General features: G+C 39.7%; 1 protein-coding gene across 1 annotated transcript in view; it reads right to left on the bottom strand.

The window, feature by feature from the left end:
* Window positions 1-18816, bottom strand: part of rbm46 (RNA binding motif protein 46) — a 127328-nt gene extending 108512 nt beyond the window's left edge. The window contains exons 1-8 of the mRNA XM_030075697.1: window positions 18735-18816; window positions 17505-17685; window positions 16965-17121; window positions 16121-16250; window positions 13301-13398; window positions 9033-9495; window positions 3369-3571; window positions 3059-3161 (exon numbers count right to left, since the gene is read on the bottom strand). Coding sequence (XP_029931557.1) covers window positions 3059-3161; window positions 3369-3571; window positions 9033-9495; window positions 13301-13398; window positions 16121-16250; window positions 16965-17121; window positions 17505-17685; window positions 18735-18801 — 1402 coding nt within the window. The 5' untranslated portion in view covers window positions 18802-18816. The remainder of the gene's footprint in view (window positions 1-3058; window positions 3162-3368; window positions 3572-9032; window positions 9496-13300; window positions 13399-16120; window positions 16251-16964; window positions 17122-17504; window positions 17686-18734) is intronic.
* Window positions 18817-21533: the final 2717 nt, after the last annotated feature.

The raw sequence follows: 21533 nt of genomic DNA, 5'->3' as shown, positions 1-21533 counted from the left end.
AGGGGGAGAGAGAGAGATATGAAGAGAGGGAAGGAGAGAGGAGGATATGAGGAAAGAGGGAGGAATGGGAGATAAGACGGGAGAGTCAAAGTGTAGGAGATATGGTGAGAGAAGAAAAAAAGGGGGAAGAGAAACAAATAAGGTGGGAGAGGACAGGAGAAAAGTGAATTTTTTTTTTTTAAAAAACAGGGTCAGATATATTAAGAGAGCTGGAGAGGATGGATGGCAAACAGAGGGAGAAAGAAGAAAGGGAGGAAAGAAAGAAAGAAAGAAAGAAAGAAGAGGGAGAGGGGACATGAGAGAGATATATATGCTATGTTTGCAAACAAATCTGGCACATATTTTAAGTGCATTTTCAAAAACTTGGCGTGATAAGATGCCAGTCAAGACACATTTCCATTTACGACATTATGTGAGTTCAACAGTATTCTCAACAGTGCTTGACTATAGGCTTCACAGTCCGTCCACACATGTGCACTGTCCTCTGCCAGCGTACTTTACTTGTCGTCCTTAAACACAGCAGAAGCGCACGCCCAAAGTCCCTGCTATGTCATCATTTCTTTAAATAAAGTGATTCCTTCGATCTTGGTCATGTTTTGGTATCCCAACTTATCCACCTCAGCATAAAAACTGTTGTGTCAAAATTCCAGTAATTCCATTCAGATTTTCTTATGCTCAAATTTAAAATTTGCATAATCATAGGTGGATGGAAAGCCCAGTATGGAGAGGGGAAGAGACGAGATGAGGACTGTAGAAAAAGAGGGAAAGAGGGAAAAGGAAGAGGGGAGTGAAAAAGCCTCTCTTTTTCAATCTGTCCTTTAGATTGAAAAAGAGAGGCAAATATGCAGAGAAGAAGGAAGAGGGAAGGAGGGAGGAGAAAAAGGTGTTAGGAAAGAGGGAGGAGAGGCAGAGACCGAGCAAGCTGGAGCAAGAGAAAAAAAAGAGAGATAAGAAACCTTATTCTGGAGCCTTGTAGAGCTTAGTGAGTTGTTCACTAGCACTTCCATGGGTATTCAGTTTCCAGTTGGGCCACATGTACTCAAAAACATGTGCAGTGTAATATAGCTTTATTAAAAGCATACACCAAAGGGCACATACTGAACCTTATATTTTTCAACTTCACACGTACACTCAATAACCAAGACCCTGCAAAAGTTATGCACATAAAAAAATGAAAACAATTTATTTGCACTTTGGCCTGATGGTTCACTTTTTTCAGCATTCACTGGACAATAGTTTTTTTTTTTTTAATTTTTTTTTAAATGAATAAAACACACACACACACACACACACACACACACACACACATACCCTGAATCACATTTCCTTTTCCATGTCGCCGCTCTCTACTTGCTTTATTATGCGCCTGTTTCCTACTTTCTCTCCTGTGCTGACATTTCCTAGATGAAGCCTTTTTTCTCTCATCACTTTTCACTGCATGCTCACTGAGCAGCACTTTGGCTACATCCCCGAGAGGAAATGTTCAGAAAAGTCAAGTTTTGCTGTCTTCTCTGCCGTATGAATTTACAAGGAATGGTCTTGTAACTGGTCGCTTGAGAGACAATCAAGAAGAGCCACGTTGCCTTCAGTATACGGGATATATACAGGGCAAAATCTTGAAGGTAAATTTTACAATAGCTATTATACTTTGGTAACATTTTGAGCAAACAATGCATTTTGGTGCTTTCTTGCCTTTTCTGATGTCTGTGAGGCGCTCATTTGCTCATGTTTCCCTACACAAGACCCTAAACCCAAGACTGTTTTCTCTTTGTCACTCAAATCAACTCGGGATAAGAGCACCAGCTGAATAATTAAAATGAATTAAGTGAGCTTAGTCTCATCCTTTATCATTTTGTACGTCAAATGTCTTTCAGCGTAGATTAATATTGTTTGGCTCAGTGTAATTTTGTTAAACTACAACTATAAATACTGAGGAATAACAGAGGGATAAAGGAAATCTGAATTGATAATGAGGGTTAGATTGAGACACCCCACAGAGGTTACAAATGAAAATGTGATAATGGTGCCATGAAAAAAAATTGTTCTCAGCACAGATGAAATGTGCTCTTCTGTCTAAGGGCTCTTGGATTAGTTCCATTACTCTTTGCTGCACTTCATGAATACAAATAGTGACAAAATTTGTTTTTGTGCATATGTTAAGTCAGGTATGTGTAGCACTCTCTGCTGTGTCCTGCACTATAGGTTATTTTAGTTCATTCAAATTTAACATTTTTCATTTGTTCCCCCATGACAGGCAAAGAGGCAAGAAAAAAGACCATCAACTATCAAAAAAAAAAAAAAAAAAAAAAAAGTATCAAGTGAGGCTGTAGGTAAGGTCCTGTTGGTCCAGTACCACATGTGAGTAAGCACTGTGTTGCAATGTTAGTTTTCTTTTGATATGTCTCTGTCACCAGTACAAATCTGAAACATTTGTTCAACATTTGTTTAGTTCAACTTATCAAGATTACAGTCATATATTAAAAAATGTCCATGACTTTTATAAAAACTAATACCAAATATCATGTACCATGACGTTTTCAGGATTTTCATAATTGTTAAAACCCTAGGGGTATGACTGAAAGCTGGTTGTGTGTGTGTGTGTGTGCGATCACATTTAACAAGTCTTAGCCTTTATTTTAATGTGCGCAGCGTAACAGATGGGTGGGTTTATCACAACAGGACAATCCAGATTATGTCAAGCAAGGTGTTGTTCACGGGAACGTCTGTCTGAAGTATCTGTGTGGGAGGATTTTTGTAGCTGTTAATTAAAGCTGCAATAATCAAACCTGCCCAGGGACAATATATGTTAAGACCATTTTACTCAACAGACAAATATGTGTGGAAGAAGCAAATCATTTTTAATTGTTGTATCTACATAGTTCTCACTCTGTCAGAGGTGCTATTAAACAAAGTGCTTATTCCAATTTTATGTCAGTTGCGTCTAAACAGCCCTCATTTTTGTTTGTACCTTGTGCACTGTTGCAGAAATACAACTCATATTACATAATGTGTGTGTGTGTGTGTCTATGTGTGTGAGTGTGTGCGTGTTTTACAGTACCAAGGCTCCAGATTGTGTTCTGCGCAGCCAGCTCTTTGGCATCATCCAGCAGCGTACACAACTTGTCTGGCATGTAGCTGCTACGTATAGATGGGATCACCACCTACACACACACACACACACACACACACACATTCACAAAACAGGAGTATTGAAATATTAAAACATATTTCATTTGGGCTCTGCAATGTGTAATACAATCTAATACCTTTATTAGATACACCTGCAATCTTCTCTCAGTCTAACCCTGTACATAAGCGGCAGCTCTTGGTCTGCCCCTGTATATAAGATGTAGTTTAATCTTTGTAACCTTGTATATGAGCAGTGGTATTCCGTTCTGGCCCGGTGCAGAGAACAAGTAGTACTCAGGCAATGACCAGGAGTTTCTGCTGCAGTAAAACTCCAGCAGGCTGACAGCAGAGGAGAGCTGGCTGGGCTTCACAGAGTGCAGGCTGGACGGGGAGATGGGAGTACCAGGGACGAGGGGGAACATACACCTCTCTGTGTCCCCAGCTCCAACTGGAACAGACACAAACACACACACAAACACACACACACACACACACACACACACACACACACACACACACACACACACACACACACACACACACACACACACGATTACACCTTCATTCAAAGTCTCTGAGTAACTGGATTTTCCAGGGGCTTGCTGAATCCGACAGTGTAAGAAATTTCAATTAATATCAATTAAGCTTTCAGTACCCAAGCTAGTAAGTATTATCTGGCTATTTCTGTGTAAATAACACAGGAAATTAAATGCCCTATGTTATCAAGGACAGCAGTCCTTAGGATTATCAAGGATGATCCGTGTCTTTTACAAGTCTGTGTCTGGTTCATATTTGGCCAGTTGTATGAAATGTACATTCTCTGTCAAGTAATATAATTAGCAATTAGGTCACAAGTCAAATAATTTGTAATCCTGACTTCTAAAATTCAGACACCTGACATGGGAGAGCATTCGGGTTGTGCTTCCTGGGGGAAAAGCACGTGAATGCAGGGTAATGCCTAATACGAAAGGCAAAGAGTAACATGTCATGAATAAAAGCAAACTGCCTGTATTTCTCAAATGGTGAGAAAAAGGATTTTATTTTCAATCATTTTGTCCATTGAGCTCAAACTAAGGTCCGAGTTTGTTCACCTGCATTTGTTCGCATTCCTACTTTATATAGAAATAATCATAATGTGATCATACTGGTTAAAAAGTCAAAAAAACAGCTTGTGTTTGATTTTTGTCCTTTACAAACATGCGTTTTTAAGTGCAAATGTGATTAAGAATCTCACACCAGTTCTTCAGTACAATGGGCAGATTCACCCATGGAGGCAGCCACACTCTTCCACTGCCAAACACTGAGCAAAAAGTCACTCTGGCAACAAGCATCAAATAAATACCTATAAATGTACATGCCTTCCTTACTTTCCTAGTCCTACCCTGATAAAGGCAGACAGGTGATAAGAAATATGTGAAAACAAATGGACGGGTACAGACATGTAAACAGACTGATCAATGGATAGAGGCACAGGCAGGCAGACAGGCAGGCGAGTACCTGGAAAAATGAAGCAGAAGAAAGACAAGTAGGTAAGCAGGTAGAAGTTGGACAAACGGGACAGCACAAGAGGGGGGAAAAACAGATAAGACAGATAATCAGAGAAGCAGACAGAGACAGATCAGACAATTCGAGAAACGGTGACAGATTGTTAATGAACATTCGTTTTTTGTCTTGTTTCACTGCTTCATTTTCTGTCAGTAACACTGCTATTCTCATTTGAGTCATTCTCTTTTATCTAATGAGAGCATCGGGAGCACAACAGGACAATCAAAAGTTATCTATCAGTCTGTTTCTGCTACAAGCCCAATGTTGGCGCTTCATTAACACTCCGCACATTGTTCTATTAAAGCGTCAGCAATATAATTTGATTGTATCAGGTTTGCTCTTCTCTCTGTCCCCTCTTGTATGGCTCTCTTAATCAGTCATTTCCTGAATCTCTCTCCATATCTCCCTCCCTAAATACCCCTCAAATTGCCTTTTCTCACCCCAAGTCTCTCTTCAACTTTGCCTATTTTTCCCCATCCACCACTACCCCTCCCTCTCAGTGTCCTACCTAAAATCATTCCACAGCTAAGCTTTCTCCAATTATTTTTATGAAAATGTTCCACTAATTTTGATTTTATGGAACTTTTGCAAAGATGTACTCAATATCAGGTTTACTGCACTCACTTGAAGCAGCAATGTTTTTTTGGTTGATAAAGAAATTCCTGAATAACAATAGCAGCGTATTTGTCAAATGAATACTAACATAGCTGTTGGATATTCTCAGGATGTGGATAAAAATTTGGCCGAATACGATAGGTATTAGTAGCCTACCTGTAAAATATCTGTCCACCACAACTCCCATGTGAAAGCCTGTTGTGACTGTATTACTATTAGTGCAGTTGTTGAATTACAGCATTGCCACATGCCCTTTTTTGGTTTTTGTTTCCATACTGCATGAAATATCACCAACATTAACTGACACCGAGCAAGAGGCACTTGAGCTGCCTAATGTTCTGCCATAATCACCATGATATATTAAACATAATCAGTTATGCTAATGAGGTCATAAATTAAAATAATCAATGCGGTGATTAGCAGATATTTTGTGTGCTAACGTGTCTTCTCATTACACATGGGTGCTATTAATAAGGCCTCTGTACCTTAAAGCACTAGGGAGTTGTAATCATTTCACTTTTTTTTTTTTTTTTTTTTTTTTTTTGGCTTAGTAATATGTAAATGCATGCAACAAGCACAGTATCAGGGGAACCTGAAGCGCAAGTATTAAGTTTCCGTCATGATATTGGCCCTTGAGGTACAATAATGTCTCTAAACACAAAGCAACAACTTTTCTAGGTAGATTCTATGGAGATGTAAGCCTCTGGATTTTTGCATAAGCCTAGAGTGCTGATAAAGATGTCCTCTGTCGTTTTTTGTTGTTTTTTTTTACATGATCTAACCTGGTGGCACACAAGGCAAAATGAAATAATGAGGTTAGTAAAGGCTGCCAGTTATCTCAATAGCAGGTCATCTGTTTACACCACTTATAATACTGTCAAAATGGACATAGTGATTTGCTGTGGTTAAGCCGCAACATCAAGCACCTTCATAATTCATTTCGTAGCTGGATAGAAATAAAACTAGTCTCTCTCCCTGTCTTCCTCTCTCTCTGTCCCTCTTTTTATCTTCCTCCACCTCTCTCCCGCAATAAATCTTCCCCTCTCCTGCTCGAAATCTGTCTCTCTGTCATTGCCTCCCTCCCATTTGGCCTTTATCTCCTCAATCTCTTTCTCTCTCCATCTCTCTACATTTTCCATCTTTTTTCCTCTTTCCATCCATACCATCTGTGTAACTCTTTTTAAATGGCTTTTCAATTTCGCTTTAAGTCTTACATCCTCACTTCCTGAAACTGCCTCATTTCTCCCTCCATAAATTTACTTACCTCTCTTTCAAAGTTCCTCCCTGAATCCCTCATCTGCCCATCCAAAAATGTCTTTTTCCCCTCCATCATTAAATTCATTCACTCATTCCTCTCTCATATATACTCCTCAAATCTACCAGTCTCTTTCTAACAGGTCTTCCTCATGCAATTGTCTATTTTTTTTCTCTCCCTCCATCTTTCTCTGCCTCATAGTAGCAGCAGCTAACTGCTATGACATCTTCCTTCTCATAAATATTTCAGAGTCCATTTTGGGAGTTAGCTCGGGAACTTTCTCATTATCAGACATGTCTGCAGGCGTCAGGAACTGGATTTTTGCTCTGTCATCAGATTATTATCATGACTCTATCAATATATTAATGAGACTTTATGAATCTGGCTTGCACTGGATAACACAAGCTGAAGCCAGTCTAAATTCAAAAGAAAAAAAAAAATTAAAAATATTGTATTGAATAAAATAAATAAGAGAGACAGGAAAAGCACAAGGAAATTTACAAACAGCATGAAAAAACAAATTGGAGGCTTTCCTCTGACTGAGGTTTTATGTAGAAACAGCACAAGGGAGGGGGAACTGAAGGATATAGATTCTGAAAGGGTACGCAGAGGGTCAGTCAGGAGGTGCTACAAAAAAGGCTGCTACTGGAGTTCATTAGGAAGACAGATACTACAAAGTGATACAATTGATTTCCTTGTACTGGGAGACACACACTGTATACTTCACACTATTGTGGGGCCAGGCTTCACTGATTTTTTGAGTGGTTATGCCTGAAAGAGGTTTTAGTGTTGTAGCTGTCAAGATCAGTTTGATAAAAAACAGTTAAACTGTTGAGGGGAATTGGCAGGCAAAGTTTTTGAGAGATGACCCTCGGCAGGAAAAGAAGAAAAACAAGCAAAGGGGATTTAAGCCCAAGCAAAACTTAATCTTGTGAAAGTCATGCCTGAAAAGAAGGGTTAAGGGTTTTAAGATATATCAAGTGAAGCTTTGATGGAAATTATTACTAAGTCGGAAAAAAAAATGAAATGGCAGATAAGAGACGTCCAAACTGTTCTGAATTAATTACTGTGGTGGCCATGTTGAGAATTAGGCTTTGGGTTAAAGCTGAAATGATGGTCCATTTAAGAAAGTGGTTGGGGGTATTTTTAAATGGACAAAATAGATAAACTAAGCCAATGCAAAACTGCTGAGAAATTCAATTCTCAAAAAGTATTACTTTGTTTTCATGGCTGTCAAGGGTTTGTATGGCAGCAGAGGAGATTAAATTAGCCAATCTTAAGGTTTCCCATTATTCTCTAGTTGTTCAGTCAGTTAATCAGTCTACTATAAAAACAAACAAACAAACAAACAAAAAAACAAAAAAAAAAAAAAACAGTCTTTGGTCAGGATCTGTGTGTCCACGTACCACACTGCAGGAAGCTAAGTTCATGGTCAACAGCAGTGCCTACTGCATCCTGCAAATCACCAGACGCTTTAGAATATACTGGGAATGATGGAAGGCTCACTATTAGGTGATAGCAGCTGCTAGAACTGACTTATTACAGTTCATAGTCAAACTACCTGCACTAGGATGGCCGGCAATAATTTTCCACCCTGGTAACTGCTAGCCTTAATAACCTTTTTCCTAATGGCATCTATGAAACAGTCCCAGAAGGGCTTACTTCATATTTTTAGGCAACACTTGGACACTGTAAGATGATGACAACATAGCTCAGTTGCAACTTACATAATTGGATTGGAAGCATTTCAAGTAGCTGATGGTCTATTCCAGAGCGACTTTCACTGAGTGAGCAGGCAGGGGTTTAGTGTCTTGCAAAAGAATCTTTTAAAGAGCAAATCATTTGTTGTGGTGCTTAAATATGTTATGTTCTTCAAAGATTTTGGCTGTTTTTTTTTTTTTTTTAATCATGATAACATGAAATGAATGAATAAAAGAAGTTTACTACACAGAACTACATAAAATAGGCAGCTATCATATGATTTTGACCTGGAAATGCTCAGTTTCATTTTCCTTACTTTTACACACTTTCCAGACCCACACAGGAATCGCATCTCTCACCATTATCACTGTGTACTTTTTAGGACATCCTCAGACGAGTCTCAGATTTTGAGACAATGTTCAAAACAGCATCACTTCTCCGAATAAAACGTTTAAAAAATACAACTGGACATCATACAAAATGGCCTGAAACAAAACTCCCTCACACAAACTGCAGTAAAGTTTAAAGAAATATATTGTGTATTTGGACTTTACAAGTAAATGTCTATGGGTGGGGAAGTGTCATATTCTTAATCGGCTGACAATTAAGTTTATTTTAAGAAAGTAGTTTTCCATTGTTGTCTATTGCAAGAGAAACCACTTGCTGCCAAGATACTGTCTAAAAAATGCATACAAAAAGAATGACAATGGACTAAAATGTTTGAGGGAGTTTTCTACATACATTAAATGTCCCAGCTGCCAAAACACATATGAAACCTCCTCCTCACCTCCTTCTGCTCCTGCATAGAAAGGGCTCCCCAGGCGTGGGGGCAGGACCAGGGAACTGAGTGAAGGGTATTCCTGCATAGCTCCACCTCCAATCCCTCCATCGTCCCTCTGTAGTACAAATGTCCCGTCCCCATACCCTCCTCCTACTCCGCCCACCATTGCTCCTTTCCCACCTCCTCCTCCTCCTCCTCCTCCTGCATTGTTTCCCCTGCTCCCGTGTTTCCTCCCAGACATGCTTCCATCTTTGATCCCGGCTGGTTTAGCCAGTGTGACCTCCACAACGGCCCCGTCGATTACAGCGCCATTCATGAGGTGCAGGGCAGTGATGGCGTCCTCACGGCAGCGGTAATGGATGAAGGCGTAGTCAGTGAGCTTCTTGACGCGCTCTACAGCTCCCGCTTTGAAGCATGAAAACTCCTGGCGAAGGGTTTCCTCGGTGGTGCTCAGCATCAGGTTACGTACCTAGATGAGAGAAGAGAGTGTTAAGTTCATTCCCTAAAACCTTTAGTTAATCCTAGCACACACACACACACACACACACACACACACACACAGGCACATTATCTTTATCAAATTCCCTAACGGCAATCATTAAAGCTTCCCCTAATATTTAATAGATATCAAATTGAGTTAAGTTCATTACCTGGACCCTAACCCATAATCAGACATAACTTGAATAGAACAGGTACAACACACACACACACACACACACACACACACACACACACACACATACACTCACACACATTGTTGCGTTATTAGAGAGCATCCTATTTTCCCAAACTCATAACATTAACCTAAACCCCAGCAATATTACATGTGGAAGAGGTGGGAATGAAACACACAACTCCCAAAGAGGGGATAACACACATGACACACACCTTTATATTTATTAGATTTTGGAGGACAGCTCATTGAGTTATAGGATTTTAATCTCAAGGCCACCATCCAGCATCAACATTAACCTTAACCTTGGCAGGGAGCAGAAAGGCCTCCCTCTCTCTCTCTCTCTCTATCTTTCTCTCTCTGTCTCACTCACTCACACACACACACACACACACACACACGCGCGCGCGCGCGCACACACACACACACACACACACACTATCACCATATCCATTATCATCATCATATAGGTAGACAAAAACAAAAATATTAAAACAAATTACAGTCCCTGTAATTTTAGCTAAGCATGAGTTTTTGCTTTTTGCTGTAATTTACGTTCTCTGGTCCTCTCTGAACAAATCAACTAATTACTGCTGCTGCTCTACAAATGTATCTTTCAACCAGTTCTCATCTATTGTTCCCTGTTCCTTCACCACTACCTCCAATAGAAACAGACTCGCATACATCACACACAGCACCTCCAAAATCATTGGCATCCCCACCCCCAGTCTCTCAGACCTCGACAGCAAAGCCAACACATGCACAGCACGCACCATTGCACGTGACCCCAGGTACCCCCACAACCCACTCTTCACACTAAAACTATCTGAGCACAGAAACAGAACCTTGGCCTGGAAACTGGCACACTGTGGCAAAATTTTTGTACTCTATGCCATAGCATTATTAAACAAAAGACTCTAACTTTTGGGTGCAGGTGCTATGTATGGAAATTTACGTGCATGAATGTGGATGTATTCTATATGGATGTTTTTCATGCTGTCATGTGGCGGTGTTTATTGTATTTATGTACCTCTTTGTATGTGAGTCACTGTGCAGCTTGGTGGCAACAAATTTCCTTGTTGAGGGACAATAAAGAATCTATCTATCTATCAAATGAAACAGCTGCTTATAGGAATCAGTCCAGCTTTATAGGCATAAGGAACTGTTGCCTTTCAGATATGAACATCTGTCTCCACCTGCTTGCCACAACACTTGTGCTCTGAGGTCATATCTTGTGGCTTTAGTTTCTTTCTCACCTTTAAAGTTCACGTCAAATCTGTGAGTAAAATGTTGATTTTCCGCAAAAATATATACATGTAATGTAAAGTGTGTGTCTCTGTTAGAATAATAAATATTCATTCATTCATTCATTCATTTAACTGATTAACTAATAACAGATGAGAAATATGTCATCAGTAATTGATGGCGCATTCCACCTTGCTCGAGTCAACAAGGCTATCTTATTTTGTCAAATGCCTGTTGCCTTGACTAAAAAAACAAAACATCTGGACTTTGCAAACAGGAATGATGTATGTGTTTATTGGCATGGAAAAAGAGCAGGGAAATGAGATCGAATCACAAGTGGTCACTCGAGACCATGTGAAGATGAATTCTAATGCCAGGTGTGAACTAACATACTTAGAGCTGTCCACTTGTGACTGGATCAGCCAAGATGGATTTTAATGCCAGGACTGAACAGGGCCTTAGGGAGAGACAGAAGAGCCTTGCCTGAGGCTCTCCTCTGTCTGCACTGAGGCTTGTAAGGGATTAAGAGGTCAGTAATGTAGCTTAAGGCTAGACCCTGAAGGTCTAGCCTTCAGGGTCTAGGGTGTTAAAGGGTGTTAAAGTTAACAGTAAAATCTGAAAATCAATTGGAAAACTTACAGGCATCAGCCTGGACCTGACCCCCTGCAGCAAATCACCACCTACACCATCACTGTTGTGAAAAATATATAAATAAATAAAACAAATGACTGATGGGGTGCAGGGAGCCAGACTCTGATTTTAATATCATCCCTGCACTCAACCCGCCAAAGCCCAAACTTCCCCTCTGCACTCTCCCTTTCTCCCTTTCTTGCCTAACAGAATCATTATGTTCATGCTAGTCATACACTGTACACCACAGCTATATCATTACTGTTATTTAAATGTCTTTATATTGTCTAGCATTTATAGCCTATATTTTTTATTTGTTTAGTGAGATATTGTAACATGCTTTGTTTACATACTTCCTCTTTAACACCCTTTGTTTATCTACTTCCAACTTACATATATTGTTACCTTATGTATAGGGTATATATTTTACATTGTCATACACTATTTGTTAATCACATCATACAGAAAACATAATTTCTTTACTTAACCAGGACAGATTTCCTAAGCATGGATGCACTTTTGTAGTCCCTGTAGTCAACGAAGGAACATCTGATTTAGGTCAAACTGAAGAAAGTTGCAATATGGGACAAAAGCGCAGATAGCTCTGTCAAGATGAGCAAAAGATAAAAAGCACTTAGAGATGTTCCTCCTCTGGAGGAGATATGGCTGAACAACTCTCAAAGTCAAACACAAAACCCATATTCTGAACATGTTTGACACCATGAGACAAGCAGCCAAGTTATTCCTGAATAAGACCTATGGAGTTTGGTAAATCACAGAGAAAATCCTGGCCTGTAGTCTAAGTTGCAGTCCTTCAGACTACAGCTCACTGACCCGTGGTTTTGTGGTCTTGTATCACTGTCAATCATGGAACTGTAAGGCACTTTGGGTAAAAGCATCAACCAAATTGTGCATGTTAAGTTTGTATTCATCATCCTGAGATCACATTTAAGTCTTCCAGTGCAAAAGGCTTCACCATAATTTATCCCCTTGGGGGTTTAATGTTCTTGTGTGTCTCCTCCCCACTGCTATCCACTCTCCCTTTGATCTGAACAAGCTTATGAATATTTTAAAGGGCTGTTCTAAAAAGGTGACCTTTGGCTGCAGCACTACAACACAAGATAAAACATCAGAGCAGAGGTGTTTTGGGCCCCAGTGGAAACACACAGGTTGACCTCTCCTTTTCAGAGACCTAGGAACGATGTAGAATTGACAATTTTGCAAAACTTTTACACTGTCGGGTGAAACAGGTTTTTACAAAGCACATGACTTAAATACTGATTTGCTCTGTAACCATGTTATTATTGCTTATGATATTGTTAAACTTATGAAGGAAACTTGCATATACCAATGGACAGGGATGTGTATTTTCTGCCCGAAAAGCCTGAGCACCATGTGATAAAATTCACAGATGAGAAAATGTTTGCAGGTTCTCATGACAGAAAAAAACATGGTTGAGTGACTCCTTAGCTTCTCTTTCTATACATTTTCACCCAGATAGTGCGGTTTTAATAAAGGAAATCAATGAGGGACAATGCATTTTACTTTTTCACCTCATCAGTGTACTTGATAAAAAAGAATGACACACAGATATTTTTATATTCTGCAGCAGAGACCTACAAAAATTTCCTCAATCGTCAGTGCTCTGAACCTGGGTGTCATTTGTGAGGGCTTTTCAGCCAAAGAACACACACACACACACACACACACACACACACATACATACATATAACACTCTGACACGCTGCATGGTCTCCTCATCCACATCTTTCTCAGGCTCTGCCCAGTCGACCTGGATGGAGTGACCCCACAGCTGGAAGGTCCCTGATGGAAACACAAACACACACACACACACACACACACACACACACACACACACACACACACACACACACTTGTATTACTATTATTGTGGGTAGATTGTACTGACTTGCATTCATTCTCTATGGACTTTCCCTAATCCTAGACATAACCAGCTTATGCCAAAGCCTAATCATAAACCTAACCTTGACCAATAAGCTAAAATGTGCCTGTTTTTATCGCGAGGACCACCCAAAATGTCCACACAATCCTGAGGTGTCCTCACAGACCAGGTTTCTTCTCAGCACATGTATAGCAAAACAAAACACACACACACAGAAACAAAGAGAATGATTTTGTACAGAATAACTGTTTCTATTGCAGGTAGGAGACAGGATACGACAGCAAGACAATCACTCCAACAACATTCCATAATTGTCTCATGTCCCCATAAAAACACAATGAATTACTCCTCATTTTTCTGGGGACAGTCTGGAACCCCCTCGAGGATCCCTGTGGGGCCTTGCACCCCATTTTGGTAACTATGGTCTTGACTAGAGAACTTTAACTATGTGCAAAAGAAGTGAACCACTGATGAGTAGGTGAAAACCAGAAACCAGCCATTTTGGTAGGTAATCACCCTTTGTTCAGACATCTCACTCTGTTAGAAAAATGTAGTTGGGGTAGTAAAATGTTGAATAATGAATTCATCAGCACCTGTGGCGGGTATATTAAAAAAACAGTTCGAAGCCAAGTCAAAAGAAGTGTGTTTCAATGAGCCAGGCACCAATAGTGACATTACATATACTCATTTTGGGTTCTGGGGTGGAAAAGCTGAAGAAACTGCACCAAATGAGAAGCTAAATTCCCCTTTGAACTAGAGTCATACAGCAACCTGTGTTCTGCCTCCCTCTACTGGACAGTAAAATCAATTGTCTTGTTCAGCTGAGCGGCTGCAACAAGTGAATGAGTTGATGAAGAGTTAACAGGACGACAGAGATTAAAGAGACAGAGAAGAAAGGCGAGTGACTGAGAAGGCAGAAACAAACAAATATTGAGGAAGACTAGAAACAGGCACTGACAAATGGAATACAGAGACAAGAGAAACATATATTCCTTCTTTTCCCCTCTGTATGCTAATGCAACACAGGTGCATGCACATATCATGCCAGTAAACAAAGCTGAAGTTCAAACTGACAGAGTAAAGAGTAAAGCCTGGTTTGTACTCATGAGACACATCTGATAGCCCTAGGCATTTATACTCAGCACGCCAGTGTGATGGTGAGCGTCCTGTTTCTATGGCAATATAGAGGCATGTGATGTCTAATGAAGGATTTATCATGGCTAAACTGACAGCTTTGACTATCTAAACCCAGGAGTTCAAGCCCCAGGGCACAATTCGTATAAAACACCAGCCACCAGAAATTGGATGTGTCAGAATGTTTTGCACTTGTTATAGACTCAATATCTACTTATGTGGCAACACAGAGTGCTCTGTGCTGTGAGGCCAACAACTCATGCACGTGTATGTGTCTTGTTTCAGTTTTCAGGTTGTGCAAAACAAGTGTTATGTGTTTTATGACAGCCACTGTCACAAGAGAGCAGGCAAGTGGAAAAGGCAACTGGACCCAAATGCAGACCAGGGACGCAAAGCTGAGATTCTGAAGTTTTCACTGAAGAAACAAGGAAACAGGAACAAACAACAGCCTGGAAGCAGCAGTCAAAATCATACATGACAATGAACAGGCAAAGGTACAAGAGAAAGCTGAACTTAAATACAAAATGGACTAATCAGGGAATAAAGAACAGGTGGGTGGACAGGGGAACAGGCAAGGAGCTGACAGGCTGTGAAAGGGCAAATGAGCAGGTAAACAAGGGGCAGAGCTGACAAGGCTAATGCAGGGCAGATGTGCACAATGCTATTAAAAGAAGGCCAATCTCGGACCCAATGGGAGCTACAGGCTACGACATATGTGCAATGTAACTGCCGCTGCAGTGCTCAAGGGCTATAGCAGACAGCACCAGAAATGGAGGCATGGTGTCCACTCAGGTGTTCTTCCGGTGCACTCCAAGGAGGGTACTCATGGTATTTTATGATTGCACGCCATTTGTTGATCCTTTCCGCAAGTGCAGATAATATTTTACTGCAGAAGTTATGTACTCCAATGATACAATGCAATATGGCCCAGTGTCCCCTCATTCATTTGGCCTCTCTTGATGAGCAGGGGAAACAAGCTGGGTACAGTAAGACTATGGGAAAACAGGAGGGACACTGAGCATACAAAAATACCTCAGGGAAGAAAAATAACCACACAGAATCTAGGGACTGTAACAGGCATTTAAAATGATGTCAAAATGACTTAAAACAAGATGTGCAGACCAACATTGCATAAATTAGCCTACAAAATAGGCACCTCAGCAGGCAGCGTTTTATGGAAACCAGTCACTTAACCAGTAGTTTTTGCCACATTGTCCATCTTTTTCCAAGTCCTTGTACCTGTTTGTCTGTTAGCTGCCTTGTTTGACCCCTGTGCTATCTGTTTGCTTAATTCTTTTGTTTCCATTTAGTTAAGAATACTGCATGTCATTGTCTGTCTGCTTCTGTGTGTCTGAAATATGGTCATTAATCAGAAAAAAGAGGAAAAGAAGAGAGAGTAAACTTTGAAAGGCAGCAGATGAGTAAAACTAAAAACAAAAACACAAAGTCAGAGTCATACAGACAGAGGTACAGAGAGTCCAAGTATACCAGGTATGAGTTTCCTCCTGGCCATGGCTGCAGCTTTGTGGGATTCATATTCAACGAAAGCAAACCCTCGGTTTTTGCTCTTGTCTGTGGAGCTGGGATAGACGATCACATTCACCACCCCCTCTGTCACCTGGCAGACACTCACACATGCACAAATACAAAGACAAGCAAGAGACACAAAAAAAAAAATCACAAACATGAATAAGTACATGAATTACAGTGGCAGGGTCTGAAACTAGCACCCCATCACTACCTATCAAATGCAGGTAGACTATATCAGTGTGGCTAAACAGAACCAATTTACCAGACACAATGCTATGTAGAGATCATGCTGCTGGGAAAAAAAAAAACAGAATAAACATGTTCACTCGGTTGTACAAGACCTCAACTCCAACAAATCCTCTTGTTCATAAGGCTACTCTGATCGGACATGTCTGTGGTCTTTTGTCGCCAGTTGAAACACCTGGTAGAGCAGAACTGAAAAAAAACCTAACACGAGTGGGAATCATATATATCTGAAAAATATCTGAAGAATTCATTGCAGTATGATTTTTTACTATATTGTTTAACTAGCATTTTAGGACAAAATACCTTTTGGGGGTGTGCTGTACTTTGAAAGCTTTCCTTACTAAGGCAGTGAACTAGAGGTCTCTTATCAGGGTTGCTACAGCTTGATGCAAGTTAAATTTAGGACTTTTTAAGAATGCACAGGAACCCTGCTTACGTCTTCTCTCTCACAATTTGGGTAGAGCTACATCATCTATCAGTGCTCATATTTGGTAGCCGGTGTAGAGAGCCGGTGTAGAGAGGCAGGCAAAGATTAGGACATGATTACAGTGTGTACCTTCTTCATCTCCTCCAGGATTTCATCCTTCCTCTTGTCTTTGGGGATGGAACCGATGAAGAGGCGGCAATTGTCCAGACTCACACACACTCCAATAAACTTCCCTGGACGGATCTCAAAGTTGTCCAGCATCTGGATGGCTCTCTGAGCTGCATCTCTGGAGAGGAGAGGAGAGGAGAGGAGAGGAGAGGAGAGGAGAGGAGGGTTGTGTGTGTGTGTGTGTGTGTGTGTGTGTGTGTGAGTGTAAAGCTGGGCGATATCCAAATTTTGTTACTTTTAGAACTTTCCGTAATTTTACTTTTTTTGTCATTGGCCAATTTTAGAAGAATAATTTTGCATATCATATAAAGGAGAATTTAAATGCTCACTTTATATGTTCCCTGCTACCTACCACCACAAGATGGCACTCATGCCATACTGTACTGTGCGTAAGAGATTATTGAATTGAACTGAACTGAACTGAAATTAAGGTACATCGTTCTACATTACATTAAAAGTTAATGCATACTGGATACAGACATACACACACGCCGCCCTAACCTGCTGGTGTACATGACAAAGGCATAGCCCCGGTTCTCTCCACTGAACTCCATCATGAGCCGTAACTCGTATATGCTGCCGGCCCTCTCAAACACAGGAACCAGCTCATCCTCGTACATGTCTCTGGGAATTTTACCAACAAACACCTCACAGCCTCGTGGTGGGGGTGGGCCGTCCCAACCTGAACACAAACACACATGGTCAGAAAGAGTTTAGTTAATTGTAGGCTGATCTGATTCAGTCTTTAATATCGCATGTATTTAGTTTAGAGTACTTATTTTTGGGGTTCAGGGTTTTTAACCACCTTTCTCAAACACCAAGGGCTCAGTATGTTCCACAAAAAATCCTGTGTAAATTACTCTGGCCTGATGTGATCCAACCATCCATCTCCTCAATGGCAACTGCGCTGTTTGCTTGACTAAAACAGCACCAGTTTCACACATGGAGTCTTTGTCTCTAGCTTTTGTGATATTTCTTATGGTAACTTTATTCAAAAATAAGTCAAAGAAAACTTTAGGTTACTTTTTTGAACAATTAGGAAAAATGTTAATGTAATAACATCCAATACATTGGCAAAAAAAAAACAAAAAAAACTATCAGGATGTCTACAGGTCCTGTAGACCTTAATTGTATAATTTGAATTTGAAATGCAACTGCATTTCCCAGCAGGCGAACTTAATTTGACATTAATAAGTTAACTGGTTGAATTTAACATTACGCATACTCTCATATTTTTCAAAAACATTTTGGATGCCCCCACCAGCATCCATGTTCAATATGTTCTTTTTATGTATGTTTTACCTGACTGCAATGTGCCAAGCCTTTAAGCCTTTAAGACTATCACTGGGGTATTATGTAATCTGGAAGTTTATTTAGCTTGTTTACTCCTCAAACATGACTGAATTTCTCATTAAACAGAACTGGCATCAATTAGCTGGCCTGTTGAAAGAATTCAGAATCAGAACTATTTTATTGATCCCTGAGGGGAAATTGGGTCAGTTGCAGTTGCTCAAATTCTCAAGAGAAGAATATATATAACCATAATTATGTATGTAGAAATATTTCTTATTTCCACCCATTATGTTTATGTTGCTTCAGGTTGCATCCGGCATATTGTTAATCACACTGGCCTTACAATATGCCTTTTTATCACAGCCTTTACCCTCAAAGTATATTTCAGACGTGTGAAGCGCTGCATACACACATACATACACACACCCACACATTCACCTGGAGGCGGTCCACCAAACTTCCTCTGTCCATTCTCCTGCACTATGCTGTAGCCCGTCTTCTCCATCAGAGCGAGCAGTGCCACCTCACTGTGACAGCTCGACTCCAGCCGGCTTTTGTCAGGTAAAAGCTGGCTGGCATCTCCAGAATCTCCATCCATGGTTTTGTCTCGCTCTCTGTCACGATATATCCACACTGTTATGGTTAGCTGCCTAACTATTTCAGCATTTAAGTGGTGTGGTTAAGACAGTAGATACCAGATTCCTACTTAAAAATATACACGGTGGGAAACAGGACTTGGTATATGATGATAAATTCATTTGAATACAAGCTAACAAATTGATTTTTGTCACGTCTCATTTGGTGATCATAAATCTTTAACTGTTATGGTAGTATCTACATGATGCATTTTTTACATAGTGATTTAATATTCAAATGTTTGGATGTTTAGAATAATTTCACCCTAAATAAGTAAACATAAAGAAGCCATCTCACAGTATGTGCCAATAAAAACAGAGGTACATAACAAAAAAGTACTACTGAAAGCTTCTGAATCTATATACAGGGCTCAAAAGCAACATGAATTGTAATCAAGATATGTCAATGCATTGAATTTATACAATAGAAAAAATTTCAAAATTCTAGAGATGTTTGTTTCGGTCGTCAAATCATTTGGAAAAAGGTGTGGGCGATACTGAGGTGGCCGGTCAAAAATATTGTGATATGTGACTTTGTCCATATGGATATTGTGAGAAGATTGTAGGGATGACAACTGGTGCTTTCACAAAATTTACACTATGAGATTTTTGATGAACAATGTGGAAAAATGTGGTAATGTGGATATGATGGCTAAATGGGTAGAGACAAAAAAATTTACAACAGATTAGTTCAGAAAGCTGCATCCCTTTACTGTAACTGTATCAGAACTTATGTCACAGGATAATATTACAATATCCAAAATTCCAGACGATGTCTAGTCATATAGATATCACAATATCGATATAATATCAATATATCGCCCAGCCCTGTTACAACAATTATTCCTAACATGAATGGTGAATCTGTAAAGTGTGAGCGCTTGATTTACTAGCACTCATAATCCCTTTTGGCTTGTGATCTCCCCTTCCTCTGGGATTTACAGGACAATATGAACACTATCCAAGAGTTAAAATGGATGGTGTCATCAGCCTATCAACCAAGCGCTTAATTTACTGCCATAATCTACTTTAGAGTAATTTGTAAAAGGTTTGTGCTGCCATTAGGCTAGTTCGGTACACATATCTATGTTTATGCTTTTTTCAAATGATAGTATCTCACTGAATAATAAAAATTTGTTTAAGGATCACTACCATATCTGATGAAAACAGCATGCAAATCAAGCACCATGTTGCTTCCAAAACTTCTTCATGTCAAAGACCCACATATTGATCCACTTCATAATAACGTTAAAATTATGCCATTTGGTAAGCCTTTGCCAGATAACCCCAAAAAATAATATTGTCCTTTAAATTTCACTGAAGTCAGGTGATAACAATGCAGACACAAATCTACAGTCAAAACATTAATTCCTATCATGTTAAATTGGTTTAAAAACTTCACTTTGGCATTAGGTGGAGAGATTCAGTCGGTAACTGACGCTATTTGTCATTATAGGTGGAACCCGTGGAACCCTGTCAAGAACCCATAAAGTCCCCTATAGTCCAGTAATTTTAGGCCAAAATTGGGGTCAACCTAGGACAAATTGCAAGAGAAGCAAACTCAACTGATTTTGTATCCTCAGTTTGTCCTGTGTGAGGGGAAAAAAAGTCCCAAGAAATCCCATTGGTGGAAAGTTTTGAAAATCACCTCTATATGACCACATATTACCAAAAAACACTGTTTTTAACACACAGGGGAAAGGGGTTCAAAATTTTACTTTCAGATATCTCTATAAAAATTCACAGGTTGATTACACACACAAAGACAAGAAAAAAAGTCAATTACAAGTTCTTTGAATTATTCTGTTTACACATGCATATCACACATTATCTGATTTGATATGTGCTAATTGGAATATAAGGAAGAAATGATAGAAGAGACATTTAAACAGTGAATTAAAAGGTTACTATATATATAGTAACCTTGAATTAAAAGTTTCTATATAACAGTGAATTAAAAGGTTACTATATATATAGTAACCTTTTAATTCACTGTTTTAATATCAGCTCTGGCATTTATTCCTTATATTCCTTATTAGCGCGTATCAAATCAGAAAATGTCTGATATGCATGTGTAAACAGAATAATTCAAAGAACTTGTAATTGACTTTTTTTCTTGTCTTTGTGTGTGTAATCAACTTGTGAATTTTTATAGTGATATCTGAAAGTAAAATTTTGAACCCCTTTCCCCTGTGTGTTAAAAACAGTGTTTTTTGGTAATATATGGTCATAAATAGGTAAATATTCAAAACTTTCCACCAATGGGATTTCTTGGGACTTTTTTCCCCCTCACTCAGGACAAACTGAGGATACAAAATCAGTTGAGTTTGCTTCTCTTGCAATTTGTCCTAGGTTTTTACATAAAATGACTGGACTATTAGGGAACAGCAGTACCATTAAGCTAGCTTGTTAATGTAATGCTAACGTACGCAAGGCGGGAAATTAGCACGACAGCTAGCGTCGGCTACGCTGGTTAGCAGTTAGCAGTTAGCATAGCAGGCTTGGTAAAGTTAACGTTAGCCGGTACGTTAACGGAAACGTTAGTTAGCCAGCTCACCGGCTAAACTTTCAACCGTATTTATAGCCAAATGCGAGCTTATTT

The sequence above is a fragment of the Myripristis murdjan genome, chromosome 18 (genome assembly GCF_902150065.1).
Source record: "Myripristis murdjan chromosome 18, fMyrMur1.1, whole genome shotgun sequence".
Classification (NCBI taxonomy): Eukaryota; Metazoa; Chordata; class Actinopteri; order Holocentriformes; family Holocentridae; genus Myripristis; species Myripristis murdjan.
The sequence above is the reverse complement of the archived record's forward strand: the minus strand, read 5'-3'. Positions and strand labels throughout refer to the sequence as shown.